This window comes from Polyodon spathula, chromosome 11 (assembly GCF_017654505.1).
Source record: "Polyodon spathula isolate WHYD16114869_AA chromosome 11, ASM1765450v1, whole genome shotgun sequence".
Taxonomy (NCBI): domain Eukaryota; kingdom Metazoa; phylum Chordata; class Actinopteri; order Acipenseriformes; family Polyodontidae; genus Polyodon; species Polyodon spathula.
This window is the reverse complement of record NC_054544.1, coordinates 6,472,601-6,486,651: the sequence shown is the minus strand read 5'-3', so window position 1 is coordinate 6,486,651 and position 14,051 is coordinate 6,472,601. Positions and strand designations below refer to the sequence as shown.

The following is a 14,051-nucleotide window of genomic DNA, read 5'->3' as shown; positions in this document are numbered from 1 at the left end:
TAATAATAATAATAATAATAATAATAATAATAATAATAAAAGATAGGGAACAAAAAGTGGTGTAGCTGTAAAAAGTTATTTTTGGAATATTGAATGCACTACTTACGTGATGCGTAAATTACTTATAAGTGAAAACAAAACTGAAGAAAACCTATATATTTTTTATATTTAATATTTTCTATCATCATGCATTTAAAAATACGATTTAAAGTTCTGGGGCCTTGCAAGCTCTGAATAAAGGCTACATATCTGGTCTTTCAGAAACAATAAACGCCGTTAGAAAACATTCGCTCCTTGCAGAAGAAATCTGTCCGCATATTATAAATTCCAACACAGCAGATTTCTTGTACCCACGGACTATAAAAAAACAAAGAAAAAACAAAACAAAACACAAAAAAAGATACAGCTATTCTGCTAAGATTTTAAATATACAAACGGTACAGGGTATTATATCTAATATAATAATGCCATTTGTATTTGTATACGATCCGTGTAATGCGAGTTAAAACCAGCATTTCATGCTTGCAGCCCAGTCCAACTCTGAAGTATATCGTATTTTATTACAAGAGCCTATGTACAAAAAGAAAGAAAAAAACAGCATGTGGTAATTAAAAAGTTACAACCTACAGTATATTCAGAGTAGCATATGTTAAATATGTATTTATATTCAATTGCGAATAGATAATTATTTATATAATAATTTAAAAAACAAAACAAAACAACCGTGGTTATTCATCGCATCTGTATAATGTATGTACATAATTCAATTTATTATGAATTATGTATTTTTTTTTTTTTTCATTTTAATTTCACCTAACTTGTGACCATGGTGTATTCCATTGTGTCTATAGCAAATTATAGGTAACAATATTTTGTTGAAGCAAGTGAGTTAATAATAAAATACGGTACAATGCATCACGTTTTGGCACAGTGTAAGGATTCGCTATTATCCCTTTTGTGAAAGTGATCAATTTGCCAGAGGTCTAGTTACTGCTGCTACTGACGCGCAGGATACTTCAAAGCTTAAAAAAAACAAACAAAAAAACAAAAAAAAAAAACCTGCATTGATTGACTAAACTGATTGATTGACTGATTGCGCTGTCAGTCCAGAACAGCTCGCAAACGTTTTAGTTTTCAATCAAGTAGTAAAATGATATTGTTAGGATTCTTGTGGATTGTTTAGACGACGTGTTATGGAAAATGGTTTTGCAGTTAGAGACTTCCTAACAACTAACAAACTATCCCAACAACAAAAAATATTGAAATACATAAAATAATACATAGTTCCCCCATATCGATTTATTCACAATTATATATATATATATATATATATATATATATATATATATATATATATATATATATATATATATATAATTTCGAGTCACGTGTGTAACATTTAGATACATGTAAACTAGAAAAATGAGGGTCCAGCAGGTTTGGTTCAAGTTATGAAAAGGATCACTTCGCTTGTCTTTTTAAATGACCCATGCAACTTGATAGTACAAAAATAAATGGGTTATATATTTTGAATGTATCTGGCAATTTCTAACCGGCATAACTATAGGCACACTACATGGGTTTATAGTGCTGTGGGTTTTTAGAAGAATCCGTTTGTTAGCTGCAAATGAATGAAGTCTGCAAGTATAAAATAAACGTAGACATATGCTTTGATGTTGCTTCCAGTACTGTTTGGAACTGACCGAGGTATGGGTTCCATACTCTCATGCAGAAAAGGAAGCGTAACAGTATTTTATATATTGGATAGGAGGCTCATTCAGTTGACTAAAATTTTTAGAACTTTAAAACTGAAAATAACTGCATTACTAATTTTGACCCGAGCTACATGACCCGTTTTGATATCTATCTATCTACCTATCTATCTATCTATCTATCTATCTGTCTATATATATATATATATATATATATATATATATATATATATATATATATATATATATATATATATATATATATATATAATCTCATTGCAATATGAAACAGTTATTTGTCTAGACGTCGTGCTAAATATTGTTTGATAGACCAGTATTCCGAAATGTCTCGAGACAAAGACTATAATAAACATGGCGGTCGGTTTGCTTCGTATTGTAATCACTATATTGCTGTGTTTTCTATTATTACATGGAATAGTATTTCTTCAAATGTGTTAATATTAACTCACATGCAATTTACGCTTGTTTTGTTTATGCTTGATTACTATAACCCAATTTTTATATGAATACTATATGAATATATTATTACCGTGCAAAGGGTTTTTACGGGACACAAAAAAAAGATCATATATTGTACCTTACTCAATATTTACACAACATTAATAGTGTGGGAGTGCAACAGTTTTTAGGTATATATTAGAGCTTCGCATACAACTAGATCAAACGTAGGAGTTTTTTTCACGACAGGCTGATTTAAAAAAAAAATACAACATATAATAAAGGAGCGTTGAAAATGCTGCTTAAAATTGCCTAATTAATTCACATGTTTATTTTCTGGAAAGAGTTGCATTCAAAATGTTACCCGTTTATAGTTTTGCAATTCTTTGAATTTATAAATTCTATTTCCGTATTATTAAAAGTATATAATTATTTAAACACAGTATTTTACATTAATATTGAACATATTTTACCGTAATTTAAAAACAAAACTGAAAAAGGTAAATTTACTAGAGAAATACGGTATTTCTGTAGCGTACATAAAGGATGTCTTTTTTTGCAGCGACATTATGTTGGGCCTGTGCTCGAATTAATACCAAACAAACTTCGACTGGACAAGAAGGACACCGAACATATAACACACAGTGTGCACAGAGTAAGCTGGTACTGTGAAACCAAATGTAAACCCATCCTAATACCTTTTTTTTTTTTTTTTTTTACGCCGTTAGGTCATTTTATGCGTCTCGAATATAAAATAAACGCCAAGTCTGTGGCAAATAGATTATGTTAATTTCTTAAACATTTGGTTTTACAATCTACCTAAGGTCCAATAAAATACATCCATATTTACAGCCATGAGAAGAACACGCATTATTTGTCGTTATTTATATCTACTTTTTTTTATTTACTTCAGGTCCACGCACGCGAAAGTTGAAAAAAAAGAAAAACGAGAAAGAAGACAAGCGACCTAGAACAGCTTTCACAGCCGAGCAGTTGCAGAGACTTAAAGCTGAGTTTCAGGCCAATCGCTACATTACAGAGCAAAGGAGGCAGACCCTGGCCCAAGAACTCAGCCTCAACGAGTCACAGATCAAAATCTGGTTCCAAAACAAGAGGGCGAAGATCAAAAAAGCCAACGGCCTCAAGAACGGCCTGGCCCTCCAGCTGATGGCACAGGGACTATACAATCATTCCACCACCACGGTTCAGGGCGAGAAAGAAGACAGCGAATGATCTTGCTTTTAAAATATACTCTAAAGACAATGAGAAAAGAGGAAACAAGAGATTTTGATGAATAAGTAAGCGAATGGACTGAAACAGGTGCTATTTAAATCAAATCTATGTCTATCCCATAGTATATGAACTTAACTATAAATGACAAACATTCTAATAATAATAATAATAATAATAATAAATAATAATAATAATAATATATATATATATATATATATATATATATATATATATATATATATATATATATATATATATATATATATATAGCCACCATATGACGTTGTATATATTTAATTTCAGGTAAGGGTGTGTCTAGCAATCCCTACTTGCTGGAGATTTTATCTTTTTGTTTTCTTTATGATGCTATTGATCACTGTTTTTAGTACGTGTCTGATACAGAGATTGTTTGTGATTTGTCTTCCCCCGACCCTCACATATTCACAATTCTATACAGACCGCGATCCTGAACCGCCGCTAAAGCCAAAGATTTCATTATGTTCAGAAATATGTAGTCTGAAATAAAATGTAGAATGTGCTCTCGAATGATTTTTGTTTTCTGGCTGCAATTCATTACTTTCTCATTATTTATTATTTTAAGCACTTCGTGAAATAAGTAAGGTAAAGTCTCAGATATAAAAACCCTTGAACGCATTGTTGTGCACCATGTTCATATTCACACGTGAGGTTATCCTTTTTTTTTTTTTTTTTTTTACAGTGTTTAAAATATTGCGAGACGTGTAGACAAAGACTAACAAAGAAGTTATTAAATTCGATAATGTTGAACAATAATTGTTTCAAAATAAATATTTTTTACTGTTATGTATGAAGGTTGTTTGTTTACTTTTATTTATGTATTTATTTTTTAACACACACGCGCACACACTCCTGCTTCTTTCTACTTGCACTTTGCTACGTCAATTTGTAGTTTCCAGGTGGTTCTAAATGTAGGCTATATATATATATAGTTGAGGTTGGACTGTAGTACAAGGTCAAGTGACTTAACCAAGGTCAGACTTGTGGCCGAGTCTGGATATTAACCCAGGATCCCTACTTTTATATTTCACGCAACAAGCATATTACCACAGTTTTTTTTTTTAAATTGGACATTAATAACTTTTTGTATGTGACATGGTGCGTCGGTGTGGTAAACCTGCTTTCTAATCACCCTGTATTTGTGTGAATTTATCTCCTACGGACAATATTTTTGGCTATGTTTTTTGGTCTCCTATTCATAGTTGAGGGTGTGAAAGTAAAAACGTTAATAGGTTATTTGTTGAGTAAACAGGACGCTTGCCTTTTGGCTAAACCACAGACTAAAGAATCTATCACTCTGTATTTACATTAGAGGAGAAAAAAACCCGGATGTTTTTCGTTTGCAATGCAATGTGTGTATATATGTGTTGCGACTCCTCACTTCTCTAAAATGTACTTCTGACATATTAATGCATTTATTATAGTTTGGGTTTTTCAAACTACTGACAAACCAAATTAAAGGCCTAAACCTTTTTGTACTTTGACTTTAACTGTAAATACAACAACAACAACAACAACAACAACAACACAAATTTATAAAAATAGCATTGTCAATCTTTATCAACGATTATTTTGCAGGCATCATCAGCATTTGTTATTACAGTAAAACCTGTCAGTGTGAGCTGTTAAGAATTATGATTTTTATGATCCTAAACCAAAGTAAGGTTATATTTTCTTTAATTCCTAAATATGCTTATTATACAGATACATGCACAAAAACATGGGCAGTAGACATGACGTGGATTTGCATAGTTGATGGTCTACAAGATTTCATATCAAAAGTATATTCGAGACGTTTTATTAATCCTATAAAATTTTTTGCAATGACAGTATGTCTTGTAAAATTCTTGTCAATCCTCCAGAACTAAACCATCAAAGAGGCTTTTTTGTGTTCTTAAACCAGAGTTTATCACTTAGCACGATCTCCAGCTCTCTTTATAAAGCTTCATGCAGCACAAACCTTGAAAGAATAAACCAATAAAGAAAACCCAAATAGCGCCAGGTCTTTGTGTGTGTGTGTGTGTGTTAACGGTGCTCTATTGGCAAGCCTGGGTTACTTTTTTTATTTATTTTATTATCTTTTTTTTAATCTTGTGATATGAATTCATCATTCTAACATAGGTGCACTATATTCTTTTGCAGCAGGGGCGAACAAGATTCATGATTAAACACGTTTATGAGATGCAATTCAATAGGAAGACCATTGCGTTGAAATTGATTTAGGGTTTATGTGGTAAGACATGCATTCTTAAAAAGAGCTTGATTTTTTCATGGCAATAGTTGTCCCAAGGTTTCTTAATAATTTATTTGCCACTTTAACCTTTAAAATATATAGGTTTAAACTTTAACTATAGCAATGTCTTATCTTCCTTTGTAGAGCGCGCACACACACACACACACACACACACACACACACACACACACACACACACACATATATATAGGCCCTACTCATTTTCTTTTTTTGATGGCACAGTAAAAGCCCAAGTCCTCAAAACTTTTATACGAATCACCATATCTATTAGTTTGTATCTAAAGCAGTATAGGGACCCGACTCTTTAAAAGTATCTCTGTGTGCTTATGTCCGTGTGCTTTTATTATCAATTTCTGTAAATAATCTTGCGGATGGTTTTAAACCTGAATGTCTTTATCTGGCTCCTTAAACCAACTGCGAGTTGCCTGGTATTTTTGTAGGGCTATGAAAACTGTCATTAAAATAACATCACTGTGCTGTAGATATTCCTGTCTGCATAGCATTTGCATTTCAAACTGGCCTTCGAGCATTTATTAGTTTTATGATGAATCCAAAATGCCGCAAGGAACGCATCCATCAAGCTTGCAATCATAATATCCTAAGACATCTGCTGTTCCATTGGTCAACCCCATCAACAACATTCGAGCATCTCAACAAAATGCCTCTTTTCATATGAAACGAACGAGGTCAGAAACAAAGGGGATGTAAACCATTTGTGATGTTTTTGTTAAAGATTATATTTCATGTAAATATTACAAATACAATGGTTTCGCTTTAATCTTTTTCACTCCTGTTTTTTCCACCCACAAGGAAGGCCCGTTTCATTCAAGCGACTGTTACATGCTGAATTGCGTCCGACCAAGTCTAGTGACCACTTGCAATACATCGATTGCTGGTATACCATAGATTTTTAAATTTTTTTTTTATTTCTGACACGCGTTCCCGTTAATAGACAGCCTGCTGTATAGAACGAAATATTCTGTCGGGCAGCTAGCTCCATTGTGCGTCTGTCTTGGAATCAAACCCAATGTTAAAGGGAGACCTACCCTTCCGTGTCAAAGGTCAGACACCATAGTCAAAACGTATGCTTTTAAATACTTATTTAACTTAACCATTACAAAGGTCAATTTGAAATGATCAGAAGGTTCTCCCGAAATTACAATAATACTAGTAATTCTTACTGCGTTGAGTTCATCTCGGGTAAACGTGTCGGTGTGTTGGAGAGATGAGGAGATTAATCAAAGAAGCACCAACAATACAATGAACAGGAAATGTTCACTTTTATTGCAAAATTAAGTGTTCGTTATCAGGCCATTATTTACCAACTGTAAATAAAGAGGCCGCGTTTTGGAATATTCGGGTAGGCTGAAGTTATTTTGAGACTTGCTAATCAAGTTTATGACAATTGTTCTTGCTGGTGAATTATACTGCCAGAAGAGACACGTTCCTAAACCCATAATTTACAATTTTGAAGCAGGATGCAAAACACCCCACAAACGTCGACTTTAACTCAGATTCTTTGACAGGTCTTTGACACAAAAATAATACTTAAGGTATATAGATATGGCGAATTATATAGTAGGCTCTATTTTAAATTCCAACTACTTATGTTTTTTTTTTGCATATAGAAAAAGAGAGTGCATAATAAAATATAGCTTCCATTATTTCATTTTTTTGCGTTGTTTTTTTTAAATATAAAACAATAGATGAGTTAATCGTACCAATAAATCATGCTCGTGTAGATTATAAAATGTGTAACACAATACGCAATGAATGCTTATGCATGAGTTTATTCAAATTCAATTGGTCCATCAAACAGTACTCAGAAGCCTATATGATCATACTGTTTTATTTTTCCGTTTTGGGGCTCATTAACTGGGCCCTCAGGTGTTAGCACGAAACAATCCCTTTTGCTTATTTTAAAAAGCAGCAGAGTGTTGCAATGTAATTACCTTAACCTACAAGGAGTCAATGACAGAGCGTTCAGTCTTCCTCTTTTCGAGATATCCTCGAGATACCCCGCCGTAGATTTGTAGTTAGATGGAGAGTACCTTGACAATGCTAACCCTAACCCCTTTCTTAATTTGTTGAAAACAATATCAACCTCAAATGAAATTTTCTTGATAGAGTTCTTGATTAAATAGCCCACTGTTCGTGCTGGCTTGAGCAGATAAACAGCAACTAAAAATATAAAACGAAATTATGTATAAAAATGCATATGCATGTCAACAATTAGGCCTACTAACTAACTACTAACTTTCATTAGATATTTACATTTATTTATATACGGTAAAGAAAAATACATTGTGTTCGTATGTAGCAAGTGCCAGTATTACACTTGTATATGGATTCTATGCAATGTAATGTAAGTTTTAAAAAGAAACTATAACAAGAAAACTAGATTAGCGTGTTATAAATGCAAACTCAATTTATGACAATCTATTGCTCATAAAAGTCTAGGAAAATTGAGCTTTTAATGTAATACTGTAGCCTACATATGTTTTATCATCTTCGTATCTTAACAGCGCTTCCTTTCGATTTGTAATTAACGTTTTGTTTTATACTGTTCTTACAACAACAACAACAACAACAACAACAACAACAACAACAATAATAATAATAATAATAATAATAATAATAATAATAATAATAATAATAATAATAATAATAATTGAACTTCAACACTTTAATGTGTAGGCACACACACATACACACTTTTTTTTTTTTTTTTTTTTTTTGTTTTTGTTAATGAATTACGAAGGTGTTACCCATATAAAAAGGCACACAATAATAAAAATAATAATAATAATAAAAAAAATAGTTTGGTAGCACGGAATAGCTGAGGAAGTTAAGACTCAGGGACTTATGAGTGAAAGACAAAAAAAATCTTGGGGGTTCAATCACTTAGAGTTCAATGTAACATTTGTTTCAAACAGTGAACCATTTATTTATTTAAACGAAGATGTAAGACGTACCCATTAATATAACAACGAGTGCTAGGGCACATTTTCTGAACGGAATAAACTCATATTACAGTATAAAACTTGCACGAAGTAACTTATTGCATGTAAATAAATGTTCTTAGCAATTCTTTGTTAGATTTGTATGGTTATAATTGTATCCATTTCATAATGGATACATCGAGTAAAAGGAAGGGTTCTATATTTGAAAACATATTTAAGCAAAGGCACTTTGCGAGTTTAATGGGCTTAGTGAGTAGTTGTTCATTCACAACACAAATTAAAGACAAGCAAAGGAAATCTAAATTGTAATGCTTTGCTTCCAATAAAGTACAATTCTCTGAGTCTGGACTGGTGGTGAAAAGAAACGTGTTACACGAGGTCAAATATGTGTGTGGTTGGTGGATTTAAACATATGCAAATTAACATAGGTGTCTTTGGACGTGAAAGGTTATTGTGCTCACTGAAACCGAAACAAGCGACACTTCATAATAAAATGATATTTAGAAAACGTGCAAAGTATAATTGACAGCCAGTCCAGTCAGATTGAATTCACTTTTGTATTTATATAGCTTGTGGATTAAATACTCTTCTATTTTGTGAAAAAAAGATGGAGACATAAACCGATAGGTAAAAGTTTTTTTTTTTTTTTTTTCTTGCATATAGATTTCATCAGTAGCACTCTTACATCTATGGCACCTCGAAAAGCATTCAATTTCAACCCTTTACTATGCTTTAAATTCGGTTGCATTGACCTACTGCTGTTTTGAGACATTTATACATGAAATGCGCAAAAAACAACAATGTTGGTAAAATTAGGAATTGTTAAAAGACAAATTAAAAAGGCTGCAACTTTCAATACCTTCTGGGTTGTTAGTACTTAAAAATGTGACGTATTCCTCATATTTTACTAATCCTGCATTATTGAGCGTGCTGGTTGTGAAACACAATTGTAACCCTACACCTGGAAGAATTTGTGTGGTGGTTAAATCAAAAGGCAGCATGTGGCCATTAGCAACTCCGGTTCACCCTCAGCAATTGTACGTTATAATAATATAATAATAATAATAATAATAATAATAATAATAATAATAATAATAATAATAATAATAACATAGTTCACAAACTGACTTTCTATATTAACAAATCCAGTTAACTATTCAACTAAAACATTGTTTTTATGTTTGATAACTTATAACAAAAATAAATAAATAAATAACGGAAAGTGTTTCTTTCAAATGTGCATAGAAATCAGTTGTGTGCTGATGCTTGTATCTACAAATGATACACAATTATTAACATATTTTAATCATGTAGGTATTTGTTTGCTTGGGTTTGACAGCAATGTGTCTAATACAGCGAGAAAGAAGACCTGTGAACCATTGTGCTAGCTAGAGTTCACAATACATTCTCCAGCTCAGAACACGAAAAACACACAATAGGAAACTTCAGCCCGAATTTGCTTTGACTGTTTTCCTACGCGGTTACGACAATTATTCTCTTCAGGATTTTTGGTACAGTAAGAATGTAATAGTTATCAGCTGTCCATACATTGTTTTTGAAATGATTTTATTATATCCACATGGCAAATAGAAAATTAAACTATAAAGTAAGTTTCAAATCTGAAAATTCTTTAAAAAAAAAGTTTCACTGTCACTTTAATCATGGTATGGTTTACAAGTGGACACACACATCTCTCTCTCTCTCTCTCACTCTCTCTGTCTATTTGTTAATAATGGGGGTGACGTTAATATATATATATATATATATATCTATATATTATATAGATATATATATATTATATATAATATATATAGCTATATATATATATATATATATATATAATATATTACAAGAATAAACAGTGGTAAACAGCCATATATACTGATATTAGATTTTTTTTGGGATAAACACTAGTGTCTGTCTGATCAATAATCGGGATTATCGCAATGTAATACAATACAGTTAATATATAAAAGAAGGACAGCGTTCTCGTTATTGAATGACATCAGTGCTAGTCAAAATGTACAGAAATTCAATCACATTTACAAGGTCTTAACAACAAAATGCAATTCACTTAACTTATTTAGTGATAACCAAACAAATCAAGCAAACACAAACTGTTAAACTTTCAAAACGATGAACACACAAGTTGCAAGGTTAGTTAAAATAACTGTGCCTACGTTGTTAACTTTATGTTATGTAACGTGAACAGTTTATATATATATATATTCATTGACTGGTGGTTGGGCTAGAGTAAGCTATACTACAATTCCCCATGACAAGCACCACAGCGCACGAATCATCTTCAGCAAACCTTCAGTAATGTAGGGGAGCAATGGGTGCCAGCCACACTGGGTAGATATCGTCAATAGCGCTGAACAATTATTTCTAATATAGGCGGGAGGTGTCCAATGTCCCTTCGTAATTGAGGCTTGCGTGCACTATCACTATCAGGGAAGTTACAGCAATAAAAGATCACCACTTGAGCGTTTTACTGACTATTTTTGTCATCAGTAGGGCGACTAGCTCAGGCACAGTGAAACATTCACACTGACGCAAAGTTCGCTTTTCCCTCCCTCCCATCTCAATCGGCTCCTGCCACAAGCACTTCATTAGTCATTCCAGTTGCACCCACAAACCGCCGTGGGAGCGCGTTACCAAAACCTTATGAGTTCTGAGCACTGTATTGGCATTGTTGCTAAGAATTGCTGTGCAAACCGCATGGGTGCATAAATGGCAGTGAACACGGTGTCCTGCCATCACGGATTTCTGGTGGGGGTGGTGGGGTAAGCGATGTAAAAAAATAAATGAACTCAGTCATTATTGGTAAAATTTCGGTCAAAATAAAACGAAAGAAGAGTCAAGTTCTTCACATAGTGATACTACTCAGATATCATGGATTCTAGAAATGTCTGTTTCAACAGTCAAAATAATTACGATGATATGTATGTGTCTTAAGTTACTGCTTTTCGTTTTTTCTCATAGCCTGACAGGGTGACTTGTGTGTAGCAGTTGTAGGGATTGTGTTCAGCACCAGTCAAAGCAGTCTTGCAGTGGTTTAAGATCAATGTGGACAATGCAGACGTCACCTGCTATCTCTGTTTGTTTCTGTGGTGAGTTATGGTCTTGTTTGTGAACTTCAAACAGCTGGAAGTAGAGGACACTTTATGACTAGCATAACATCCCAACTGCATAGGTATCTAAACTGTACATAGTTACTATTGCAGTCTACATGTGTGTAGCAAATGAAAGTTAATGGGTCGAATAAAACAGACTTTGTGTTTTATTAGCTAGTTTGATAAGTTAAACAATAACAAAAAGGTACAGCTAACTGAATCAGTCACAACATGGTGACTGTAAGCAATGGGCTTTCGGGTTCCACAGATTATTTCCACATGCACATACAACATACTAAATGTGTCTTTAACTGTATTCTGTTATATTTTCTTCTGTGAACAAGGGCTTACTGTTCAACATATGGAAGTCTCTTTGAACTTCAGTAGGACTTGTTAGGCGCAGGCAGGTTTCTCTCTTTTAGATGGTAACTTACACCAGTCACCTCTGAAGTCAGTGTCTTATTTTAGATTGCATGAACTCAACTAAAACCCGCTGGATATTTGTCAGTATTTGCTGGATATTTATGTAAATAGGCTTCATATGGCCACCCATAAATCGTCTGTCTTGTTTAATCTTTCCATGTGTAACCCAACAGTTCCTAAAAGAAAAAAAAAAGTGTTTTTGTTTAGAATCAAAGTTAAAATGTTTCAAAGCCTTTTCTATTATTCATCATAATTAAATATACAGAAAACAAATTAATCTGCTTTTTTTTGCAGAGGGCTTTGCCAGCTGACATAAAGTTAGCTCCCTGTTGTCTGATTCAGTTTGAATGCAATAATGGTTTGCTGCATGTTTAATTATCTTTGAATCACAATCTTTGTTCTAAAATATTATTAAGTGGTTTGAAAAATTAGCTAAATTTTAATTAAGAACAGTTTTCTCAAGAGAAGACCACTAACCATGTTTTTTGCCTATAGGCTACAATACTTGTTTTTAATTATTTTCCTCTGTTATCCAAGGTACTGATGCACAATTAAATATAAGGGGGGTTATCATACACAGTGTATAAATACATAATTCATTTTAATTAACGTCATTGCATTACTTATTTAATTGTACATGTATTATTGCAAGGTGGTTTAATGTAAAATGTATGATATTAAATTAATTTCAGAGTACTAAAAAGCCCCAGATTTGTGGATATGTTTGAAAAGGCTACAGAACAATCTGGTGTTAATCATACGCTGAAAACACAAGGTGCTTTCAGGACGTTTTCACTCATCACTCATTCTTTTCAAGGACTATTTTTCCTAAAAATGGCTATTTCATCATGTCTTCTGTTTAAGATGTGCTTTGTTTATAGTTTAAATTCAGGTTAAAATCATACATGTCTGCTTCAAAGCAACCAACCAACTCTTTGACTTGATGCATTTGAAATTGTGAACACTCTTTACCCTGAATGTTACCCTGCAATTGACAAGAAAGAGTTTAAGGGCATCGAAATCCCTGTTCTTTGTGAATCTTTGAGCTCTGTCCTCTGTGTACAAATCTGAAAATCTATGTGGAACTCCTCTCTTCATCCCTCAGCCATGTTAATGACACCCAATGTTATACTAGCTTAATTAGTTTTGTGTAAATTATTATTATTATTATTATTATTATTATTATTATTATTATTATATTATTATTATTATTATTATTATTATTATTATTATCAGGAATGGATATTGTTATGGTATTTTCTTACAAAACTATAGACATACATTCTAATTGCCTAGATTGTTATACTGTCATCGCCTTCACAGGACTGCTGCCTGTATGCTTACTAACTTTATATTGAACACAGTAAGTGCAGTCCTGTAATAATGAAATACACCTGAATTACAGTACAAATAAAAAAGGAACATGTCTTTGCCAGACTTAATGTACATGTTTATTTTCCTTGTACGGCAACGGTCCTATATATATATATATATATATATATATATATATATATATATATATATATATATATATATATATAGAGAGAGAGAGAGAGAGAGAGAGAGAGAGAGAGAGAGAGAGAGAGAGAGAGAGAGAGAGACACACACACACACACACACACACAACAAGGGCTATCTAATGGCACCAAATGGTTTACCCAAGTGATCGACAAGACACCCAAAACAAAAAGAAGTTACGTACAAATTTTGGTCAAAACTTTAAGTAATACAAATTTATAAAGTTATCGTATGTATTTTTCTTTGACTACGTTATCTATCTCGAGAGAGAGAGAGAGAGCGAGAGAGGCGAGAGACTCTCGACGATATAGAGATATATAATCTAATATCTATATAT

General features: G+C 32.7%; 1 protein-coding gene across 1 annotated transcript in view; it reads left to right on the top strand.

Moving 5' to 3' along the window:
- LOC121323525 (homeobox protein engrailed-1-B-like) overlaps positions 1-3,485 on the top strand; it is a 4,539-nt gene extending 1,054 nt beyond the window's left edge. Inside the window, exon 2 of the mRNA XM_041264632.1 lies at positions 3,085-3,485. Coding sequence (XP_041120566.1) covers positions 3,085-3,404 — 320 coding nt within the window. The 3' untranslated portion in view covers positions 3,405-3,485. The remainder of the gene's footprint in view (positions 1-3,084) is intronic.
- Positions 3,486-14,051: the final 10,566 nt, after the last annotated feature.